We start from the raw sequence: 25823 nt of genomic DNA, 5'->3' as shown, positions 1-25823 counted from the left end.
TTTTAGAAAAATCTCTTTGCCAATAAAAATTAAACAAATCTTCCAGCTCTACATGGCATCTTCAGAGAAATAGGTTAGGAAATAGGTGTGTAAGTAGGTGCTGGGATAAGTGCATGCTGTGGTTTTATCTCTAGTAATAGTACTGTACAACCACATAGAAAATAAACCACAAGCTTATGCAGTATTCCTACATTCAACAAACTGCGAATCTCCAAGTTTCATCGGCTCCTTAAACATGCATGATGAAGCTCTAAGACGCAGGACTATTTCGGGTTTTTTCGACTGTGTATTTCCTTGTATAATGGTTAAATGGGGGAAGTGAATCTTCTATAGGCCACACAAATACTGTTGAGAGAGTAACAGAGAAATGACTACATCTAAGAAAGAAATTGAGGAACCACCGTTGTACTTTGGTAGAAGAGCTAAAACAAAGTCCGATATGATGTACATCATGACACTGGACATTACAGGGACACGCACTTATTTACAAATGGCCAACATTTTCCACAGTTCTGTTCATTTGAAAGCCATACATTTAGCAATATAAACAAGGTAGAGCCCACCAGATGATTCCACAAGGACCTCATACCAACCGTCAAGCACAGAGTTGAATATGCGACAATTACCAAACAGTCTGTGGCAGGGCCATAAAAGAGCTTTGTTAAAACAAATGCCCTCAAAAACCAAAGAACGGAAAAAGTACAAGGAGTGGGTCACTATTACTCAAATACGATTTGCTGACTTCAAGCCAATGATGAGTGAGTGATGACTGGTCATTGTTTTCTGTGGAAGGAATAACTTTCACAGAAAAGTGGTAAGACACTTTACTGGAGAGTGTATCTACCCAACAAATTCATTTACATATAAAATTTGTTCATAGAGGACCCTATGCTACATTTAACTATTATGAAAGTCAGCAAACTAAGAACTAAATGTAGAATACAAGTTAGTTTATATAAGAGAGCTTCTAATAATGTTCACAAATATATATTAAAGGTTTCAGGAACTTATTAGAACCAAAGATATGACGGCAAGTTATAAGATTGGAGGAAGGAGACTTAAGTCAGCCTTTGCGCAGTTTGTCAGCTACATAATAAATGTAAAAGAAATATAAAGCATCTCAATTAAGGTCACGATAGGGAAACTTACATGTTTGTAAAAATCACTCGTAGTTTGACTTTTATGCTTATTGACTTTTTAGCATATAAAAGAACACTAAAGTTTTTTCTAGCAAGAGTAAACCATCAAAACATAAGTCATCGTAATATCATGATCATATCTTAATAGGACACCTTCTTCACATATTTCACAAGAATGGATCACTTTACCCATCACTGTAAACATGCTTATAATGAAAATTGAAGACTTATTAGCAAATGGGAGTTTGAGGTGGAATTTAAACTGACACTATTTTGATTATACAGTCTTTGCCATTTACCAGTCCAAATTTGTAGCAGCCACACGGTCAAGTGGAATCTTATATTTCAACTACTAAAAGCAAATATAATGGATATGTTTGTAAATTGTTATATTGAGAAAAGCAGAAACAGAATTAATTGCTAATGAAAAAGATTTGAAGAATGAAAATATGACATGATCCTCACATCAAGTACCCAGTAGACAACAATATTTGGAGCAAAGGTCTGGTATACAAAATATATGTACTCTATGCACTTACACCTTCCCTGCAGTTGCGTAGAATGTGTCCACAACACACAAGTCAACCTTCATATATACCTATTAAACTGGAAAGGTGTAGCAAGTAAAGGCTCTGGACAATATGTAATAATTATACATTCTTCAAAAGCTGACTACTTGCTCAGTGATTGCAGAGAAAATTATTTTAAACGCATTCTCCCACATTAGACATAAACATATATGAGTGCATGTTAGGGAAATTAAATTGTAAACGTCACTGGGATTGATGTATACAGATTATTTTACTGTACACTACTTCAGAATATGTTGATGCCATGTAAACAAAAGAATAATAACTACAATACTGTTGCTCCTTGAAGATCTGCATAGACTCGCTAAGGTATGATACACTTGCTCACCACTGAATTATATTACCCAGTAATCAGATAGCATAGTACAATCACAACAACCATATTTCAGAGCACATTTCACTACAACAGATATCTTTCTATGCAAACTTTTCACACCTGCACAACAAATCATCTAAGCATTACCATACACTGTTTATCTGTGTGTCAGCTTCCACGCCCCAATATGGGGAGAAAACTAGAGTCAAAACCAAATAATACATAAAAGTAAATGCAGAGAAGCCTCCGATCTGCCCTGACACCCCTGGCATGGAGAGTGATACACATCTTGTTGTGTATGCAGTGCATGAGGGGCATCAGTAAGTCACTGAGAGGGGTCTGTGATTTGCAGTCACTGATTACACATCTCTCACCCTGAACGTGGAAGTTATCCGGCCCTGCCAGCGGTAAGTGGTGTCCTCCCCGGGGTGCTGCCAGCTGCTGCCCTAATCACATCTAGGGTGCAGTCCGGGCCGTCTCCCTCGGAAGGACAGGAGCCGGACTGGGGATAGAGGTAACTCTTTACTCCACTTTTACCTCCACCAGATATTAAGAGGCCGAAACTTCCTAGTGATCGGGAGGAAACACCCTTCCTCCCAGGACGAAGAGGGGTGGGCAGGGACACAGCTCCAGCACGCAGCAGCTCCTCCTGATCCTGGGCTTAAACCACTCCTACACGGCAGCCACAGGCCGTCCTGCTCTAGTCTACCTTCCTCTTCCTACAGACCAGGAGCACAGTGACAGCAATGTACTCACCGGAGAGCCCTGAACGTGAGGTGTCTGTTACCTGCTAGCGCACAGGACACGGCTTATGGGATCTGGGGCTAGAGTGTCCACCCGATTACAGAACCCTGGAATATAGGAACGATAATATTACAGTAATCTGTACAGCGCTGCGGAATTAGTGGCGCTATATAAATAAATGATGATGATGATCTGACAGATCGCAGCAAAATGGAAGCAAGGAGCTGATCATTTTGCTGCCATATATATATATTTATTTTCACATTATTAAGCTGCATTAGTTTTGCTAGGAAGAAGGTGTGTGTGTGTGTGTTCCCAACATTTAGGGGAATATACAATTGTCCGGATTCCCCGCCGCGTTAAAACTACTGTTATTACAGTAATAGTTAGCTGGATTTCAGGGAACTGCGAGCTGAAATCCTGCCAGAAAACGCACACTATTACCGTTATTACGCAAGATATTATTGCAAGATTTTTGGCGTTTCCGCCGACAATTGAATATGCCGCTTAGAATCCCGAAAGTGGAAAATAAACCCCGCCCACAAATGCACATATTTACCTAAAATGCAGCAACTTTCCTATTAAGCCCCACCCCTTTTGCTGCCCACAGGTTGGGATGTCCCGCCAAAATTGGAACAGTTGGGTGGTGTATGTTGACTGGATTGAGATCTAAGAAAAGTGGAGGTCAAGTTAACACCTTGAACATTTTGCCATGTTCCTCAAACCATTCCTGAATTTTTTTTGCCATGCGGCAGAGCACATTATTTTGCTGAAAGAGGCCACTGCCATCAGGGAATACCATTGCAATGAAGGGGTGTACTTGTTCTGTAACAATGTGTGTCAAATTAACATTCACATGAATGCCAAGACCCAAGGTTTCCCAGCAGAACATTGCCCAGTGCTTCACACTGCCTCCACCAGCTTGCCCTTTTCCCATAGTGGATCCTGGTGCCCTCTCTTCCCCAGTTAAATGATGCCCATGCAGTCGGCTGTCCACATGATGTAAAGGAAAACATGATTCATCAGACCAGGCCACCACCTTCCTTTGTTCTGGTCCAATTCTGAGGCTCACGTCCATAGTAGGCACTTTTGGCATGGGCACTCTGACCGGTGTGTGGTTACGTAGCCCCATATGCAGCAACATGCACTATGTGTTTTGACACCTATCATAGCCAGCATTAACTTTTTCAGCAATTTGTGCAGCAGTAGCTCTGTTGTGGGCTTGGATCAGACGGCCTAGTCTCCCCCATCAAATTCATAGCATTCACATTTAGCTGCAACCCACATTATAATATGAGCCCTAGTCCCCTCTTACTTTCTCCCATTTGGCAATGTATGTAGAGGCAGACTTTTCTCACTGCCTCCCTTGCTAACCACACAGGTGTGACAGTGCATGTCAGGTACTGCGTGTCCATGTAAGATGCTGTCAGTGAGTTAGAGGAAAGGCAGCCATACATAGAGGTGGAGGAACGTATTAGGACAAGCTGTTGACCATCCACGGCCCAGGTCCCTATCCATCCCATTTCAAAACTATGGAAGGGTTTTTAAATAACTGGGATTCAAATTGAAAGTGCCCAAGCTCGAGACCAACCTCTATAACCCAGTGTCTGATAAAAGTATTTAACGTAAGTTTAAAAATCCAGTTTTTGGCTATATGTGGTATATTAGCTATCTGGTTGCATGAAAGGCTATAAGGATGTATACTAGTTATATGGGTTATGGGAGGCTATGTGAAGGTATATTGGTGATATCAGGATATGTGAACACTAAATTGTTCCCTAAATTCTCAATTATTATTTTAAGATGGCAAGTCTGTATGCTATTTTATTTATAGGCATTATTATTACTAAATTTCACCCCAGACTACCTTTTAGGGCCAAACATAGGTAAAACAGCTATAGAAACCTATTTACACTCATCCTTTTGATTTGTTTTAATCAGGAGTCTGATTTATGGGAAAAATAAGCAGTCTTAAACATCAGATTAAAAAGCAGATGATCTTGGGAAAATCTCGACACAAGGGAGCCCAAAGCATAATATATATACAAAAACAATCACAAAAATATTTTTGTTTTAATTATTTTTCCCTTGGCTACATTCACAGTTTATTCAACCCATGAAATGTGCCACACATTTATTGTGTGTTATCAGTATGTAGTGTCCAGACCCACTGTGCTGCTCTGAAGCCCTCAAGCTGGAACCAGTGCCACCTGTTGGTCTGTTTGGGTCAGCCGGCTGATAGACAAGGGTTGGCAGAGCATTCAAGCACCATTCTTCACCAATAATGGGTTGTACATAAGCTTGATACAAGCATAATTTTCCCATCAAAGTGGACGTATCATGGAATAAATGCTTGGGATGGAGGGGGGGGGGGAGAAAATGAGAATGAAGGTGCAACCACATTGGTTGTGATTTTATCACTCCCTGAACATCAAGAGAGATATTTGCTGCTTAGCACTCAGCACCTGTGGAATATATGGTCATGTTGTCTGGTCCAAAAATGTATCTGCCTTCTTGCAAGGAAAGGGTTATGGTGCTGAATATAGTTTACCTAGCTGGTGCCGGAATATGACAAGGATTTTCTTAGAGTAATTGTGCATGTTCTAGTTTCAAGTCAAACTGTGAACACACAATTTATTAAAGAAGATTATCAGGTTGGTTGCTTTTTGCATAAAACTTCTGCCTTGACATAATCTGTTAGGTCACCCTAAGTCTAACTTTGTCAACTTTGGCTTTCAGCACTTGCCAGTGGTGGAGTTTAAACTAGTTCAGTTTCAGAAATACATTAGAATCAGGGGACCGACAAATGATCACCGACAGAAGGAGATCTTGAAGCTCCCCAACCTATCTATTTTCAAAATCAAGGACCAGATTAGAATTGTGTCACATAAAAATTGTACCTTTACTATTTGTGTGAATTAGCTGGAAAACAAGAGTTTAAAATAAAACGTTTGGTGCATTGCAGGAAGCTATCCTGACCTCAGTTTCCTGCAGGGCCCAATCAGTATGAGCTAGCTACACCCCAAAACCTCTCAATATTTAATTTCAGAAGAGCCATTAATGTAGGCACAATGTTTAAATGAAATTGGCAAGCCTCGTTTCTTGACATCCACACTGGCCATACAACATTGCATATATATATATATATATATATATATATATATATATATATATATATATATATATATATATATTGGAACACAAAAAGACAGGGGGCGCCAACATAGTGCATTACAAGAATTAAAAATGCAAATACAACTCCAAAGATAGGTTTTACCCGTACCAGATGGTGGTAAACTGATAGCCAAATAGAATACAGCTCTTGCTAGAGACACTGGAAATCTGTACCAAGCCTGGATGGCAGATGGAACCTTCCAATACGATAAGGTGATGATCAGGAAACACCTGTGGACTCTACACATCAGTGTGTTTGACAAAGCTACACATACACACACACACACCATCTGCCACATGGTGCTTGGGTCCTCAAGGGGAAGGTGGATATAAAACAAGCCATCTCTGATTTGCAAAATTTGGAAACTAACTTGCACAATGTAATTCCTAACTAGCAACACTGACTGTGAGATGAAAGAATTAGAGCTGGAGAGAGGAAAGTGGCATGGCTGGCAAAAACATCCATATATAGCTATAACCATGTGTATATGAGCTTAGATTTGTAAAAATAAATACTAGTTACCACTAGAAAAACTAAACAGAAGAGATACTTCATAAGCATGAAGCTGTGCAAAATATTCACAGCCATCTGAGGATGATCTCAGCTTATAAGGGCTGGATCTACCTGAATCCAGTGTTCTCCTACAAGGAAGTTTCTGCTCCAAAGGATCCCTTTGTCTCCGAATCCAGTTCATGTCCAGGCACCAGCCCCAGGAGTTCTGAACATTCCTTAGCCTTCTCAGGGTTAGAGCTTGTGTGACTTTGGCACATGAACAGAAGTTGGAGCTAGATATGTATAATGTATTCATGATTCTTAAAAGAAAAAGGCTCCCTCTTCTTGTGTGATTATTATTTGTGTGGTCTTATGTCATTAATTTTCCATAATAGTTTAGTTTTACAATTGTGTCTCTTAGGGATGCAACAGACTTTCTTATGCATATGTTCAATAATGTTTTTTTTTTTTTATATAACTTTCCATCAATAACCCTCTTGGTCTATTGTTAGTACTATTTAGATGGATTAGGAAGCTAAGCAGAACCAAGTAGGGTCGGCACTTGGATGGGAGACCGTCTGTAGCTTCTAGGCTCAGGGCGTCATATATGATTTTTAATTAATTTTTTTTATATATATATATATATTTTTTTTTTTAATTATATATTTTTTAGATTGTCCCATATCAATTTACTGTTGGGACTAAGATGTAATTATGTGGCTCAAGACTTCTGTTTATTGTTATTACCATGTCTAAGTGTATATAGCTGTTAATGTAGTACGCATACATTGATTGTTACCATTTGTAGGCCCACATGGGATGTTTGTTACATTTGGGCCACCTGTGATTGCTGCTATTCAGCTTATTCTAAGCAGCTGTCTGTATGCACCTATTCAGTTTCAGCTACACACGGCTTGGAAGCTTATTAACGGTTGGAATCATTATCTCTTGATTGGCTGGATGATGTCATGTGACACCCGAGCTGGCTTTAAATGGCATGTGGAAAACCATTAGCAATATTACTCTGATGAAACTGTGACTGACACAGAGAAACGCGTCAGGATATTTCTATTTGACTCTACTAACACATCAAGTCTAGCATTCTCTATTTATACCCCGGGGTATCTAGCTGCAATCTAAGTTAGTGGACTAAGTCGATAAAGCGGATCTACACGTTTACTGCTTCCGTGCAGATGTCTACACGGGCTATGAAGAGTGTGTAATTATTCAACACAAACCATCTGTTACTGTTGATACAGTTGGACTATATGTCTATTTCAATCACACTGCAACTCAAGTAAGTGGACTAAGTTGATAAAGCGGATTTACATGTTTACTGCTTCCGTGCAGATGCATATACGGGCCATGAAGAGTGTGTAATTATTCAACACAAATCATCTGTTATTGTTGACACAGTTGGACTGTATGCTTATTTCAATCACACTTGGCCGTTGACTATATGGTAAAACCAGGATAACGTCTTTTCCTTTGATCGTAAGACCGCTTACTTCTGACTTATGACAGCCGACATCCACTTGCTCCAAATTGTTTCAGCGTCTATCTACAGGCCGATTGGGCCGCTGAACATTTGGTGAATCTAAGGGAATGAATTTATTTATGCCTACACATAAGACTGCCTGTTATTCATCTAGGGCATAAGATTCCTAGTGTCTTATCCACTGCAGCGGATATCTACATGTATTATTACCTTCTTTGGATATATCCCTTTTCCAGTCAATCTAACATCCGAGGTATAAGAGTATAAATGCAAATCAGTGACATATATTTGTTATTAAGAGTTTACCACTGCGCCTGTAGTACAGTTGGTTCTAAAGAGTATTAACTTATATTTTAATTGTTTTGATATTTTGCATTCCAATGGAATAATAAATAATATTGTTGGAAACTGCGCCTTTTTTTTTCTTTCTTTATATGTTATATTGACAGTTTGGATATCTGTTTTAGGGAGCCGCGATCCATCACTACATGCCATTTTTATGATTCTTAGCGCCTGAGTAATCTTTGTGTATATAGCATAAAAGGTTGCCTGTGTGAAAGTAAATACATTAAAAACAAAAAATACACACAAAAAAGGCAAACACTGTGATTTAAGTATAGTTTTACTCACAAAATCATATCACTAGTGGCAGATACTATATTTAGCAGAGCAAACACTCAGCATAAAATGGTCCTCACTGCACAAAATAGATAAGTGCACATAGTATGATAAGTACTATTTTCTGACAAATTAAGAAAATTAATTCTGCCATGAAGATGTTTATAATTCAGTTCCACAAATGATTGATTTTTAGGAGTGAAATACTGTGACAAAAACATGAGTGCTCACTAATCACTGAAGCAAATATCTGCTCACTAATTGCTGCTAGACACAAACACTGGCTATTCAGCAGCTGGCCAATTTCCAAAACTGAAAATCACATTCTGTGTATCTGAAGTGAAGGGACAAATCTATCTTTTGCATGCAAATACTACACCCATCTGGTGCTCTAAATGCTAAATAAACTCAACTTTAGCCAAGGAAAAAGCAGCGCTGTATATTTATAGTTTCGGAGGACTCGATTGGCCTATATTGGCATAATAAGATGTAATTAAAACAGGCTGTTATTTTCATGCCATGGTTATAGTTTATCTAGCAATCCTTTGTAAAGCCGGATTTTAAAAAAAATAGCATAGGAATAACCATTTTATAAGAGTCTTTATTTACATATGAAAACAGAATTGACAATTGTGGAAATGTACACTGGGATATTTCACTAATACAATAAGCACAAAACCGACAATTCCAAATACTACATTCTCTGTATATTATGTACAGCAACAAGTAAACACTGAAACTTTTCAGCATAACTATATGCTTCGCTGAGACGTCTTCATTTCTTTTTCACAGACTGGGACTAACTTTGTTCCATGCCGGCCATAAGTGATAAAGCCAAAGACTCCACTGTGACAAAGACAGAAATATACGGACATTTGCTTTAGAATACACTGAGTTATTAGTGAGTAAAACCATCATTTCACAGAAAATATTCTATTATTACAACCCTAGAGAAGCTTAAGCAAAACAAGTGTTATGATATGTTGTGCATGGTATTCTGCGTTTTGTCATTAGCTAGCTATAAGAACGTGATTTTTAATTCAATATTTTTACATTGACATAAGATATATTAAATTAGTTTACTTTTAAGTTTCATGTTAATGAATAGATCAGAATATATACTGTAATATGGGCAAGCAGTTTAGCACAGAATAAAAATATTGACACAAAACCAGACTTTATAAATGCATTTCTATTTACATTGATAACATATACTTGAATGTAGGAATTACCCAAACTCCATCCGGATTGCAATCTTAATAATTGTATATTTGTAATTAGATGGACTTTTTAAAATACCTTATTTCAATAAACCTATGGTCGCTAATTGATATAGTGGTAAGAAAGAAAGAAATACACAACCTAATTATGCTAGATTTCTTGCAAGTTCTTAAAATGTCAAATGAATTTTACTAGTTGAGAAAAATCTCCAATCCCATCTGCATCTCAAAAAGCATTAAGAGACATACCTGACAACAGTCTAGATCCACACAAAGCAGTCCCAATCTGGCCATAACATGCACATTTGGCAAAAGCCATATACCCATTTCACACTAGGACATGCCCGTTTTGACCACCAAGAAGTGGGAATTTGGTAGGTATGAATAAGTGCCAGGTGACGTACCAAGTGTGTACTATATACTTACAGTGTGGAAATGATCCTCTGCAGACTGCTTTATTTAGTACTTTCACAAGAAATTTGTGGCAATTTGTAAAGTCAGATTCCATTTTCATTATAGATTCCGCCCTGGATAAAGGAAGCATCACAGCATTTAGCAAAATCTTTTCAATCATTTTATAATATTGTGGCTAGTACTACATGTTTGTAAACTGAATTCCTTAGGGGTGGATCTTTTATTTATTTCTTTTCTTCTAAGTGTACTATTTATTACTAAACAAGTCGGTATGGTAACTTGTAATGCTCAAAATGCCAGGACTAATTAATATACAACCTTTCAAAACCAAATAAAATGTGAAATTGTAATATTCAACTGCTCAAACACTTCCTAATTTACAAGTTAAATCATGGTTATAAGTCAGACTGATTATATTGTAAATTAAACTCAAATCTTGTAAAAACAACAAAATATAGAGCAGAATATAGCATGCAGGTTACCGCCCACCAGTGCCTTTTCTTATAGTACCAGCTGCTAGCATGAAAGGTTTATACCCTTAACTAGAACAGCTCACAATTGTAGCTGAATATAAACCCTGGCTATATAGCATTTTCTCCAGAAATGAGAAAGAACACTATGGTGGACATTTCTGAAAACCTCCACAGCTATAATTGTGCAGAAAGAGGGTTTTGTCCATTACAACAGATATTTGCATTCATTTTCTAAACTGCAGTAAAAATTACATTATCTCATTACTTTCTTTGGGCAACAACTTTTATACAGCTACCTGCGGAACAGTTTTCAGAAATGCCCCCTCTGTTTCATTTAATTAAAGAATGCATTTGTGTGCGCTAAACAATCAACTGAAGATCAGTAAATTATAGATACATGTACACACATTCTGCAGTCACTTGTAGAGATATTTTTTTTATACATGGCCAGAAGTGTGGACACCTTTCTAATAAGTGTGTTTGGCCATTTCAGCCACACCTACTGCTAGCAGGTACATGCAGCCATTTAATTTCCATAGTAAAACATTCCAGCAGATTGGGTTATATCAAAGAGGTCCGTGACTTTCAATGGGGCACAATCATCATCAATGTATCAAATTTTTTGTCCTGCTATAGCTGCCCAGACAACTTTAAGTGCTGGTATTGTGAAGTGGTAACAACTAGGAGCAACAACAGCTCAGATGTGAAGCGATAGACCACACAAACTGATAATAAAGAGACAGCCGAGTGCTGTAGCGCTTAACGTGGAAAAATTGACTGTCCTTGGTTGCAATATTCACTATGGAGTTCCAAACTGCATCTGGAAGCAATGTCAGCACAAGAACTTTGTGGATTGGTTTTCCATGGTCAAGCAACCACACACAGGCTTCGGATCACCACGTGCAATAATAAACGTTGACTGGAGTGGTGTAAAACACACAGCCATTGGACTCTGATGCAGTGGAAGAATCACGTTTCACCATCTGCCAGTCTGATGAAAAATGTTAGTTGATGGCACATACCAAGAGAATGCTTCCTAACTGAATGTAAAGTTGCAGGAGGTATAGTGGCCCGGGTCTGTTTTTCATGATTTTGCGTGGGCTCCTTAATTCCAGTGAAGGGAAATTATAATGCTTCATCATACTATGTGGCAACAGTTTGGGTAAGGCCCTTCCCTCTTTTGGCATGACAATGTCCCTCTGCACAAAGAGAGGTCCATTAAAAAAAAGTTTCCTGACTTTGGTGTGGAAGAACTTAATTGTCTTGCACAGAGCCCTGGCGTCAACACATTCGAACACCTTTAGGATGAACTAGAATGCTTGACTGCAAACCAGGCATTATCGCCCAACATCAGTGTCCGACCTAACTACTGCTCTTGTACCTAAATGGATGCAAATCCCTGTAGACATGGTTCACAACCTAATGGAAAGCCTTCCCAGAAGAGTGGAAGCTGTTATAGCAAGAAAGGTGGGACTATCTTCATATTAATGCCCATGATTTTGGATGGACAAAACAAAACATGGATGTGATGAGCGGGTGTCCACATACTTTTGGCCATGTAGTACATATTAAAATTTCTGGAACATTACTTGAATCTCATATGAGATCATCAACTAATTTCCATAGTGCCCATAAAAAGAAACCAAACATTGCAAAAAAATATCCAAACTCTGTAGGCATCCTTATTTACACATGTATAAAAAAAGTTCCCAACTAGTCTGAATTGCTAATTGACTGTTGCCCTTATAATATAAACTTGGCAAAGGAGTTCTGTCAACACTATGGTTGTGTATGATATTCTAATGTTACACTGTGAAATTATCTTTGAGTAAAACTACTACAGCCTGGTCAACATGTGCTCACTTACTTCCATGCTCCTAAACCAGCATGCCAGCGGTCCGCAAACATCAGAACAACGTTCATCACTTTCATTATTGCTTCTTTTACAGAGCTCACCTTATGGCAAAAATAGTACATTTGGTCAACAAAAACAAAGTTCAGCAAACGTTTAGTTACAAACTGTTCTTGGTTCTCAACCATAGCCTTAAACAGACCTGTCACCATGAATGAACATTTTCTGATTTAATACATTATGTATATATCAATATTGCCATTTGTTATTTAACTTAGCATCCCAGCTCCTAGCTTCCTTATTTTCCATTTCTTACCTAATGACATTTCTTTATTTTTAAGCTGCAAAAATGTCACCTTTCAGGAGAAGGTCCTTATTTTTTCTGTTTTTTTCTGTAGGGAAAAGCCATCTTATACTTCGTGATCATGCTGTGTTCAGCCTTCCTGCAACACCCTGTACTACAAGCAGTGATAACTAGGGAAATTCTGATTTAATGTTCACTATACATGGGAACCAGAACAGTTCTTACTTCATATATTTTCAAATACATTAGTATAGTTGCGTGTGCAGGATACCGATTTTAAAAGGTAATTAAATGGACATGAAAAATCCTGTAAACAGATAGAGAACAGACTAAAAACAGGATTCATTAGACAAATCAATGTTGTGCTGGTTATTCGGACAGTCTTAATATGACAAAATGGGCTACAAACTCAAGATTTTTGATGTCCAGATTATTCAATTCAACCAAGCACTGTATGGTGTTTGGGCCCCATCCCAAGCAATCTAAACCAAACGAGTTTGATCCTGCAGGATAGAAAAAACAGGTTCACAGATTATCAGGTGTCTGAGGTTATTAGAGAACGATTAAACCTACATGCACCAAACATTCCTTCCTCATGCTAGTAGTGGTGACATTTTCTGGAATATACTATATACTGCTTGTATAATTGGTCTTATCTAAAGGATACCGGGGACTTTTTAAAGAAATTTTCCATGGTGTCCTGGCACCCGGATTATTTCTTAATGACAGCAAAAGTCAGCTCCCTTTATACCATCATAAAGCATGATTTAGGAATTGAGGCCATTAGACATTTCCTTAGTAACACCACATATTCGGAAGAATTGAGGAAATTTTCGGTTGAGAATATTAGATTCATTCTAACTCACAACTATTTTAGATTCAAGGAACACTACTATATACAACAAGTGGGAACAGCAATGGGGACCAGGGTTGCCCCAAATTATAGCAATTTGTTTATGGTTACTTAGGAAGAGTCCTGTGTTTGGCAAGGACATGTGGTGAACCTGGTCTCATGGTATTGTTACACAGACTTTATATTTTTTATATGGAAGGGCAGTAGGGAGAATCTTGTCTATTTCTGTTCTTATCGCAACAAGAATGAATTGAATATTCACCTCATATTTGACTACAGTCAAATTTAAGTAAATTTTCTTGACATCACAGTATATGTTAAAGATCAATCTTTAAATACCAAAACCTTCAAAAAACCCACTGACACCAATAGTTACATAGTACGACAGCAACCATCATCAGAACTGGCTGCGAGGTATTCCTTTGGCCCAAATGAAAAGAATCAAAAGAAACTGTACAGAAAAAGAGGTTTTGGATGATCAGATTAAGGAGGTGAAAAAAATTCATTTTTAGATAGGGGCTATCAACAGTCACTTTTGGACAAGGCAAAGAAATATATATATGTAGCATTAATATAGATACTCTTCTTGCACCTAAAGAGGAAAAGGTAATTAAGCATGATAATAAATTTTAGTGGGTGTTTATCACACAATATAATAAAGACCATAAAATGATGGAAAACATCTTCTATAAACATTGGAAGCTATTGAAAACAAGATGAAATCATTGGTCCAACCATACCAGAGAAACCCTTATTCATATATGAAAAGGCACAGTATCTAAGGGACAAATTAGTGCAATGCATGATGCCAGAGAGTTTGAATAGATCAATTAGAACCAAGGGTTTCCACTGTTGTGGTTTATATATAGTGTGCAGACCTTCTCCTTCTAACAATAGCAAGATCAGTGAATTTAAAGTGAGGGATAAGGTTTATAAAATAGATCAGTTCATCACTTGTCACATCAATTATGTTGTATATGTGATTGAATGTAATTGTGGCCTGATAGGACGTACATCACGTGCTCTTAAGGTTCCTGTTAGAGAATATATATCTAATATTAGAAAAGGGTCTCGCCACACATTCTTTGTCTCTTTATTTTAAGAATGCACATGCTTGCAATGCTAGTCATATTAAAAACTTTTAGGTCACCCAGCGAATAGATTTTCAATGGAGAAATAGGAATATGGATAGGAGATTAGATGCATTGGATATATATATATATATTAAACACCATTACTCCGGGAGGCCTTAATTCTGACTTTGAACTTAAATGGTTCCTTTAAGATACAATTCAAATGTGTATAAGGATTATATTATATAGATATTTTTCTGTTTCATTTTGTCTCCGGAGTCAATGACTCATTTGAAAGTTTTTGTATATTGCCTATAATAAATAAATATATATATATATATATATATATATATATATATATATATATATATATATATATATATATATATATATATATATATATATATATATATGAGAAAGCTTTGTTTCTGATGTTTCTGTTTCATTGCGGACTCCAGCCTCATTTTAGTTTATGTGAGCCTCGATTGTGAGGCGTCGTTTTTGGGTTTTATGTAACGGCGGCTTGAATGACAGTTTGATTGGATTACATTTATATAAATAGCCAAAATGGAGCCATGTATGTACAGTTATTTCTTGCCATGAAAAAGACTCCAGTAAGGAGTAGAAACACGTTGCCAGTTATTTGATTTGGACTCCTACCGTCTGCGGACAAATCATTGGAAAACGGACACTTTACTTCTAAAAGACCCATGTCTCTTATGAGAGCCTGTGTAATTTGGAGTTCCGGTAAGAGTTCCCTCCCTATTAATAGGGTTTTTACATTTTTGTGCATGTATGTCATATTTTATAATCTTTTTATAACTTTTTATGATATCATTAAAATGGAAATACACTAGGAGTTTATTATTATTTTCCATATGTACCTATGTTATGTGAGTGAAATTATTATCATCTCTCACACACGGCTACACGAAGAGAATGTAACATCTGCGGACAAGCTTGACTAATTTATTCAACGCCAGCATTAAAGAAGGCTTCTTGTAAGCATAATATTGAAAGTGAGAGTTGTGGTTACATTACACGAGTTGACGAGTGCATCGACTCTTTTCACCTTCAAGAATTGGAGGAATCTAAATCTATCCTTTAGGGATTCTGTGGCCCTTCTGTGGTGGACGACATTGATGTTTGAATTTATTACACTATATTGCTTTGTACTTTTGTTTTGCTTCATGTGAATATTCCCCACATTAAGAGGATCTACAAACAGGTCACCAACATCACTCTGTGTGTCCATGAGTGCCTTTATGTACGTATATATTTGATGTTGAGGGAATAAGAACATGATTCATTAGACAAATCTATGTTTTGCTGGTTATTCGGACAGTCTTAATATGACAAAATGTTTTGCAAACTCAAGCTATTGGGTTTTAAGATTATTCAATTCATCCAACCACTGTATGGTGTTTGGCCCCATCCCAAGCAATCTAAACCAAATGAGTTGGATCCTGCAGGATAGAAAAAAACAAGTTCACAGATTATCAGGTGTCTGAGGTTATTAGAGAACCATTAAGTAGCAGGGTAGTATGTGAAGCCAATTTTCATTATGTAAAATTAAAGAGTCACTACTATTGTTAGACACAAACCTACATGTTCCTTCCACATGCTAGTAGTGCTGACATTTTCTGCAATATAGTATGCTTGCTTGTCTAACTGGGCTAGTAATGAAGACACTGCCTTCTTGCTCAGTGGTATAATGGCTTACCAATTAAATTCAAAGGTTAAATGCACATAGGCTGGGGATACAAAGTCAGATTTGACCAGTAAGCAGACTTCAGAAATAATTAGGCGTTTCAGCAAGAGGAAGGGGAATAGGGATCTGCTGCATCTTAAATTCTACAAAAGAAAATCTATAGACTTGATATTTAAAGTTTTAGATTGCAAGCTCTTGCCATATAACTAGAGAATTATCATAGAAATCCATATGTTCATGTTGAATGTTTAACATATATATCATCCATGCCCTGTTTGAGTCACAGTTGCTCTAAAAGAAAAAAAGTGTCAAGTTAATAATTGTTGGCAGCTTTTCAACAAATTATGTAGAATTCTTCTCCCAAAAGGTGACAGACAATGATTTATATACAAATGGAATATCCTGCCATACCCTGGACCTCTGATAGTATGAAAACTTCGATGAAAAAATGTGAACATTTTTGATTTTTCTATCTTGTGCAAGTTAGACAAAGAATACAAGTTTTGCAAGTTTGCATTTAATAAGTTACACCCTTCTGTCTCATTTCCTCATTCCTTCATTCATCAACTTCATAAAAAAAAAAATCCAACCAAATGGTTTCATACCTTTTCCCTCAAAAGACAGCGGTCATGAATAGTGGAAAGGTATCTATAGTGAATTTTAATCAACTGGTCCAGATCTTTTGCTTCCTCCACTTGATGCTGAAACTCCAGACCTGTACTGTGAAGGATCTAGTTAAACATAAATTTTAAAATATTTAAAATGTTAATTGAAACCAAAACGAATACAAATGGAAAATGTGTACTTCTATACATAACTATATGTGTCCCGTAAAAATACTGAAATATAAAAATGATAGGACAGTAATCTGATCTAGTAAAGTATGGTGATGGCTTTTATGAGAAGGTCCTATATATGCTAATACCTGGTAGCAAGCATGATCATTAGCAATAGCTCATACAAATGGATATTTTTATCATTGTGGAGCCACAAAATAAAAAAATGTCATAACAAAATACAACAACTAACCCTTGTCATCATATAATTGTGCAAGCTGTTGACAAAGTGCATAAGTTTGACTCGCAGGAGGAACATGCGATGGATCAACTGTTTTTTAGGCTCTGCTGGTGATATTAGATGAGAAATAAGTTGTTGTTCTGAGCCAAAGTCTTTCTTTGGGGACTCCTTTTCAGTTGTGTTCACAAGTTCTAGAAAATACAGTTATATTTGGAATTAGAAACAGAAGTGACACATATTGAATCATTTCAAACATTAACCAACGGAACAGATTAGTCACCAAGGAAACTAAACTAAAGACCTACTCTAGTTCAACATGTATACTGTACATCATAATGCTTGTTGGATATATACTCTAAAGTCTGATGTTAACCAGAACGTGTTGAACCCCACAGTCCTACCACCCTGGCAGAACAAATAAAAAGTAGCAATTTGTATTGATAATAATCATGGCAGCCATTTTAAAGTCAATGGTTTACTGGGGGGGGGGGGAAATAAAAAAAAATCGTTTTTATAATGTAAGCCATTACGTTACACCCTTCTGATAATATGCAAACAAGCACTTTCACTGCAGAAAATGTATATATGCTTTGGATTACTATTTTTGCTAAATAAATAGAAGGATTGTTTGAAATAAATTGCTTAGTAAAGCTAAATAAGCAGCCGTTATTCAGCTACTGTGTGCAGCTGTTCCATTGCTGTTGGCACAGGAAGCAGAACCAGCAACTAGTCACAGCAGTAAAAAAAAAAAAAAAAAAAAAAAAAAATCTATATTCCAAAACCTATTTATAAGAAATTAGAATAAAACTGGCATGGCTAAGAAAAAACACATTATTATAGAGGTTTTTGTTAAACATTGATTACTTGGGAGTTTTTTGAGCAATTACATTTTTGTACTTAGAGACAACTAATATCAGTGTGATAAAGGAGGTGTGTACCGTTGCCATTGGGAGGTGGGATAGTCAGGGCTTTCAAGAGAAATTCAGGGCCCAGGTACAACTTCATGGGTCCCCCCTTTTCAGTGAGGATGGTAAAAAAATTGCGCCGGATGTGGTCATACTGTTGGGGATATGGCTATGCATCATTGGGGCATGCCTAGCATGTGAAAAGCACTAGGCCACCCTCCTACAGAAAAAAACCCCTACATTGTTGTGTACACCATTGCCACAAGGGTGCAGAGCTCGCTCGCCGGAGTGCGACATATGTCCCAGCACTATCAGGACCACTAGCACCACAGTGTAGTATGTAAAGAATGTAGTGTGTACAGAAAGAGTTCACAGTCTTGGCCTGCACCTTACATTGGGCAGAACAGTCACCAAAAATTGGGATTGTCCCAATAGAAGCACAACATTTCACAGGCTCTCCTGCTCTCTCCTACCTGTTCTTGTCACTTTCACCACCTGTTGCTGCCGCCAAACCACCTCATCTTAAATTAATAGTCCCCACTATTACATTGCCCCTCCATCGCACCACAAACAAAATAGCACCCATTAATTAGCCACCACCTAAATCACACACACTACATTGCCAAAAGCCCCCTGTGCCTTCACACACACATTACTGTGCCTCCTTATGAACACACTATGCCCCTTCATCATAACCACACCATGCCCCCTTATGATCACACTGCGACCTCCATGCTGCTTTTCCCCCTTCACCTGGCCCATCTTCATCACACTGTGCCATGCTGCTTTTGCCCCTTTTCAGACACTGCCATGCTGTCTTTGCTCCCCCTTAATCACTCCGTGCAATGCTGCTCCCCCTTCTCCTTCATCACCCTGTGCCTCTCTCCCCCTCCCCCATCTTCTTTATCACTCTGTGCCTTTTTCTCCACCCCCCCCATCACACTGTGTCTTTCTGCTTTGCTTTCCTCCATCTCTTTTACCTACCTTTGTATTGGCTTCTTTCATTTATTTTCTTCTCTCTTCTGTCTTCTTCTTGAGGACTCAGAGGGACTTTTTGAGGGAAGATGGACGCCGGGGCTGCTGTTATGATGTGACTATTTGTATAATCACATGATTGCGGCGCCAGCGATCCTCCACGCGCAAAATAAAAAGTTACAAAACTCAGGTTGAAAAAAAAACGGTGGCATAGAGGGCCTGGGCCAAAGCCGGGCCCCCTGGCATGCCTGGGTAATTAGTATCCCACCCCCTCGGCGGCCCTGGGGACATTAAGTAGATATGAAATTGACTGTTTACCTATATATTCAAACACGCTCCTCCAAACTGTTTCAGGAAGAAGCCTTCAGTTTGAAATAGCAAAGACAGGAGAATGAGTCGTGAACAACAGCAAAATAAACACTATATGGCTCTTCTCATGTCTACAATTTCACCAATTGATGAAGATAAATTTAAAATCTAGCTGAAAATAGTTCTGTCAACAATACAAATGTATGGAACCAGCATATTATTGATTTGCAATGATCCAACTGTTATTTCTATCCCGCCAATAACACTATGCAAAATAAAAATAATCTTAAAGGGAATCAGGACAACTTACCATTAAACTGTAAGACATCCAGGCTGTATTTTGCCCATTTTATTAATAACAAAAGGAGAAAAATCTGATTATAAATCTTCTGACATTCTGAGCTGATAACAATATCAACAGGCCAAGGTACCTAGGGTAGTAAAGACAGGTGTAACCATACATACACATATACTTTACACAGAATTCAGTATGAAATCTGTACTAGCTGTTCAAATTTATATTATGTGGATATATAACAGTATTTACATATACTATGCAAGATGCCAAAACCCAAAATATTTAGCTAAATATAAAATAGCAATACACATACATAAATACAAGAACACTTACCTTATAACTCAATACAATGCCATCTAATGTATGCACTGGAAGCTTCTTTTTTACCAAGTCAACATTTTCAAAGAAGATGGATAGCCTATATAGGAAGAATGGTAACTGAGTAGTCAAAATTTGTTAAATGTTTTTAAAATCACTGTTATATCATTTATGGCTCATTTTAATTTCCCAACACACCAATGACTGCATGCTACCTGTGCATGCTAGCATATGGCAGGGACAAGATTCTGTATGACTTATACAGGAAGAAGAAAACAGTAACATATATTTCACTCAGCCCTTTTGTCTGTGATACCAACACTAAGAATTGCTCCACTAGTTGCATGCCAAGCACAGATGTCTAGTTACACATTGAATATATTTATTTATTCCATACCGAGTACTGTCTTCTGGGTACCGCTGGCCGACTGCTTCCTGCAGCTGCACATTCAGAAAAACAACATTCTGCCACGATTCCTTCTCTCTTATTTTATCAAATATTGAGGTATAAAAATCATACATAGTGTCTCCAGCTTCAAGAAGAAAGAAATTTCTCATTGATTGTAGGTATTCTACCAGCCTAAAATAAATATGCATAATTATTAGGCTGTACAGAAGGTCTGACAATTTACTACCCACTAAAAAAGAGATGAACAGTCAATAATATATGGATAATATACTATTAATCCTCAAGCTCAATTTATTAAACCAAGTTTAATATAATTGACTAAATAATAAAGATAGAAACTAGGTTTGGTGTTCCCCGGTGGGACTTGTAGATTATAAGAAAAACCTTATTTACTGTTTTTTTAATACCTACTTTTGGTTTCAACCACTTACTTATATTCTTCCTTTAGTGTTTGCATGAGGTTACCACAACACTCCAGATACTGCTTGTCAATGTGGGGGTAAAGGCATGAACGAAGGGTTAATTCGAATGACTGACAAGTAACAGATTCTGAGGACCTATCCACACTGACATCTCCACAGGTAAATGTCTCCAGGAAGTCACTCTGCTCCAGGTATAACCTTCAAAGCAAACATCATATTGTGATAAGTAACTCATATAATATATATTAAAAAACAAAACAAATAAAAAAAATAGGTTATTTTACACAAATATTACATTACAGATTGCAGCTAATAGAGCACTAATAAATTATGAAGGATCAAGTAAATAAAGCTCTATAAGCATCCATCTATTTTGCCCTAAATAAAAAGTGTGAGGTAAATTTCTTCTGGTTATGATTAATTCTAATCATTAAATATAGAGAACTTTACTACTGATCCTACTGTCTATATCCTGTCCCGATAGTTTAGTGCTCATGTCATTTTTGCCAACTCACTAGCATAGCTGCTGTAACCGATGGCAACCAAACAGCTACAGATTTGAGGGCTCTGTCCTACCATCCTGATAGCTTTGTCCCGATTGGTGGGATATTAGAATGGTATTCCGTTCACCGCTGTTCATGCATAGTAACGGGACAGCCTAGTGCTTCAAAACCGCTAGGCATGCCTCCCCATACCGATACTGCCTGCAAAAAAGTTGGGAGGTATGCTAATCTGTTTAGATACATACAGAGCCACTCCTTATGCATTTAAATGATTTACAAAGTACAACTTCTGATTAGTTTTGTATAGGGTTTATAATTTAGTAATACGTTTAATAATAGAAGTTAAATATAACATACAAAAGTGTCCCTTATATCTGACCATATTACAGGTTGAGAAAACTGTAGAATAAGATGATCCTAAAATGGAATATTGGCTATTACCTTGCAAAGTTGATAGCCAGTAGTGGGTCGTGTACATCATTCAATTCCAGGTGCTTAGCCACTATTGATTGCATCTTTATTAGGCTCTGCTTGTTAACTTGCTGCTCCGTAATGATGTCTGATGCAGAATCTTTTCCATGTTGCAGCCGGGACTGCACAGACTCTAAGAAGAGTGTGTACAAGCTTTTCCTATCTGCATCTATTCCACAACAACAAATATTGTGATAAAAAGAAGTTAATGCTTAAACAATAAAATGCAAGTACTAATTAAAAGGGCATTTATATGAAATATGGCAATATGGAAATATGGAAAATTCTGGTCAGTTTTTGTGGTATAAACTGCAACCACCCAGATTTATATATTTCAGATCCAGATGCATACTGTATACTTTTAGAAATAACAGCATTATTAAAAGTTAATTTAAATTTCCTTGAGACTATAATGAATGGATTAACTCCATAGTCAGCTGGGTAGAGTAAGGAAAAAGAAAGGCAGCCGTGTGGCATGGTCGGTTTTCACAGCATCCGATGTAGGTTTTCCAGATGGGGTGGTAAATACGTGCCGAAACTGGTTTTCTAGCCCGAAGGACTCGTGGAGAGAACCCTCTGGACCTAAACAGGCTGGCCTCAACAGCTATGCCATTAAATTGAGCTGAGGGAATTCCTGATGTGTGAATGGTCCTTGCTGAAGGTCTTCTCAAAGATGCAATTTCAGACTCAGACCTACCCCAGAATTTCTGCGTACCAAACTTGCCTTGGCCAAGCGGGAGCCACTAGAATGACCGGGCATCCCCCTTGCTTCACTCGTCGAAGGACTCTGGGAATTATAGGGATGGGAGGAAACAGGTATCCCAAGCTGAAGTCCCCTGGCATTGTCATTACATCGATGACCACGCCAAGGGGTCTCTTGTTCGAGAGCAAAACTGAGGTACCTTACTGTTGTGACGGGATGCCATTAAGTCCAGGTCCGGAATCCCCCATCATAGGACCAGAGACTGGAAGACCTCCGGATGGAGCGACCATTCGCCTGGAAATATCACATGCCGGCTGAGAAAGTCTGCTTTTGGATTCCTGGGATAAAATTACTGATATAGCGGGGACGTGGTTGTCTGCCCAGGTCGATAGCTGAGCAGCCGCCCTCATTGCTCCCGCTCTCCTGGTGCCTCTTCTGCTGACATAAGACACTGCCGTCGCATTGTCTGAATGCAGATGGACTGGGTGTCCGTGAGGTATCGCCTGGGCACTCTAAGGCCATTAGCATGGCTTTTAGCTCCAGAATGTTAACGAGAGGAGAAGAATCCCGAACGGTCCAGAGTCCCTGGAGCCATAACTGAAGTACCACAGCCCCATATCCTGTCAAGTTGGCGCCTGTGGTTACTAAGATCCAGGACCATGGGCAAAGGACCTCCCCACTGTCAGATTGTCCTGTACTGTCCACTATCTGATACGGACCTGATAGATCCATCATGTATCCTCATCACAACCCCCCAAATCAAACGGTCTTCTGAGGACGCTGCACACTGCTCTCTGAACAGTAGCAGACGTCTACCCACTCCAGCAGCCACGAGGAGGGGAGGGAGACCGTCAAACTGATTGTTTTTCTGGAAGCTTGGGAGATGGACGTTTTGTGGAGGAGGAAGTCCTAACCACTATACGATTGTCCTCTAGAGGCCTAAGTTCTTGGTCTATGTGTCTGGGCCCAGTCAGTGGATCCCCCACGAAAGGACTGCTGAAAGGAACCAATCCTCGGTATCCTAGGTTTTGGAACATTTACAGGGAGGAAGCTGCTTTTGCCTCCTGTGACCTGGCAAATTATGCTGTCCATTTCAGGTCCGAATAACACTCCTCCTGAATAAGGGAGTGATTCTAAGGACTTTTTTGATTCCTTGTCTGCATCCTAGGACCTGAGCCATAAGGTTCTCCTGGCCGCTATTGCGGTTGCAGAAATAGATGAAGAAATGTAGGCTGCATTCTGGGCGGCCTTGTATAAGTATCCGGAAGCCTCCTTGAGATGCAGGGCAAGGGGAAGCAATTCCGAATTTTGCAGACCCGCTGCCAATTGGTCAACCCATGTTTCCATAGCCCTGGCAACCCATGCTGATGAAAAGATAGGTCTGAATGTTGTACCTGCTGCAGTGTAGATAGACTTTAAAAAACCCTCTATTTTGATTCTACCACATATGGTGGACATGCCCTAGTGTTTCAAATTTGTGGTCCCAGATGGCTGACCTAATAACAAGAATTTTAGAATTTTAGACGTTGAAGTGTTACCTGACCCAATGGTTATGCAGCTATGCTCCCGGGTCAAAGGCCTAACTAAACAGGCAGATAAACTTGTTCAACACATTTGTGCCGCTACTCGCCTTCAGATAGCGAAGGAATGGAAGTCCCTACATTCACCCAGCCTCCAAAGTGTAGTTTCTCGTGTGTGGTACATGGCCTCTATGGAATACATCACCAGCCTTCTCCATGACAAAATTATAAATTTCAATAAGGTTTGGAATTTTTGGTACTCCTTTCATCAAGCAAATATGCCCACTACTTAAAAGGCTATTTTAGTCAGAAGCTCTTACCAGGTCCTCCCTCCCATCCCCCCCCCCCTCCCCCCTCTCCCTCCTCTTTTTCTCCTCCATTTCTCTCTCTAAAAAATAAAAAATAAGAACAGCATCGACATAGAGTTTTATGGCAGTTGAATCTTCCAACATCCTTAGTTGGGTCAGCCTATCTCCTTTCTATGGGTTAACTTACACAAATTCCTAAACATAAAAAAAGCAGTAACAATATGTCATTTGCCTGACTTTCATTTTGTTTCTCAACTGACATGTTTTGGCCCTTATGTTCTAATGTTTTTCTTTTTTATTATCTGCCTTGTGGAACTTCTGTTTGTTTTTTTTGTATAAATAAAGAGTTTAAAAAAAAACAACCCTCTATTTTGCAATCAGTATTATTGTGCAGGGTGGCTGTCACTGGGATACGGGGGGGGGAGGGGGAGTGTGGTGTGTCATGCTAAGCGCCCCAACGGTGAATCAACCCTTGAAACCTGTTCTCAACGGTTGATATCCTCCTCCTGTAATGGATATAAAGATATATACCTTCGCACAACAGTAAATTTCCTATCTGGTTGTTTCCAGGATGCTTCCGCTATTTCCTTCAATTCTACTGATGGAGGAAAGCGAATCGCACGTTTCCTAGCTTTTTGAAGAGACTTTGATCTGATGTTCTAGAGTCTTCTAGATCCAGAATACCTAATGTCTGACGAACTGCTACCACCAGGTCGTCAATAACCTGATATCTGGAAGACTCTTCTGGGTCTATGACCTATGTAGAATCAGAATCTTCTATCAGTATACCCTCCTCTTCTGATGATCCCTCCGAATCATAAAGGGTCAGAAGGGGGTCAGTGGATCGGTGTCTTATTTTTGGGTAATGGTCTTGGCGCATCCAAGAACTGGTTTAACCTATCAAGTCCTTTATGGAAGCCGACCAAGCAGGATCTCCTGTAGGAGAGTCTTGTGAGGTGAGGACAGACGGAGCTCCAGCCTGTCCCAAGTCTGTGGACTCTGTGGTTAAAAATGCTATTACAACAACAACTTAATTTCAATATACCCCTATCTATGAGAGATAGAGATATAAGACAAAAATGGTACTTAGCCTTCCAATCAGGCTAAGATGTCTTATGGAGCAGGAGAGGTCTGTCAGCAACTCAGTGTCCCAGAGAAAGTCTGCTGCTCTTTTTCCCAGGCAGTTTTGGCGC

At 38.5% G+C, this 25823-nt stretch overlaps 2 protein-coding genes across 6 annotated transcripts in view; both read right to left on the bottom strand.

The window, feature by feature from the left end:
* Positions 1–2667, bottom strand: part of CYFIP1 (cytoplasmic FMR1 interacting protein 1) — a 73556-nt gene extending 70889 nt beyond the window's left edge. For both annotated transcript variants that reach the window (XM_075200091.1, XM_075200090.1), the window contains exon 1: positions 2420–2667. The gene's annotated coding sequence lies outside the window, so the exon portion shown is untranslated. The remainder of the gene's footprint in view (positions 1–2419) is intronic.
* A 6486-nt stretch (positions 2668–9153) lies between these two features.
* TUBGCP5 (tubulin gamma complex component 5) overlaps positions 9154–25823 on the bottom strand; it is a 43580-nt gene continuing 26910 nt past the window's right edge. For 2 of the 4 annotated variants that reach the window (XM_075200084.1, XM_075200086.1), the window contains exons 14-23: positions 22070–22268; positions 21135–21323; positions 20692–20874; positions 20310–20394; positions 19989–20109; positions 17502–17680; positions 17078–17203; positions 12547–12635; positions 10219–10319; positions 9154–9418 (exon numbers count right to left, since the gene is read on the bottom strand). In XM_075200084.1, the coding sequence (XP_075056185.1) occupies positions 9372–9418; positions 10219–10319; positions 12547–12635; positions 17078–17203; positions 17502–17680; positions 19989–20109; positions 20310–20394; positions 20692–20874; positions 21135–21323; positions 22070–22268 (1319 nt within the window). In that variant the 3' untranslated portion in view covers positions 9154–9371. Of the gene's footprint in view, positions 9419–10218; positions 10320–11523; positions 11663–12546; positions 12636–17077; positions 17204–17501; positions 17681–19988; positions 20110–20309; positions 20395–20691; positions 20875–21134; positions 21324–22069; positions 22269–25823 lie in introns of those variants that run through there. The other 2 variants (XM_075200087.1, XM_075200088.1) reach the window with 2 other exon arrangements.

The sequence above is a fragment of the Mixophyes fleayi genome, chromosome 2 (assembly GCF_038048845.1).
Source record: "Mixophyes fleayi isolate aMixFle1 chromosome 2, aMixFle1.hap1, whole genome shotgun sequence".
NCBI lineage: Eukaryota > Metazoa > Chordata > Amphibia > Anura > Limnodynastidae > Mixophyes > Mixophyes fleayi.
This window is presented reverse-complemented; position numbering and strand designations above follow the sequence as displayed.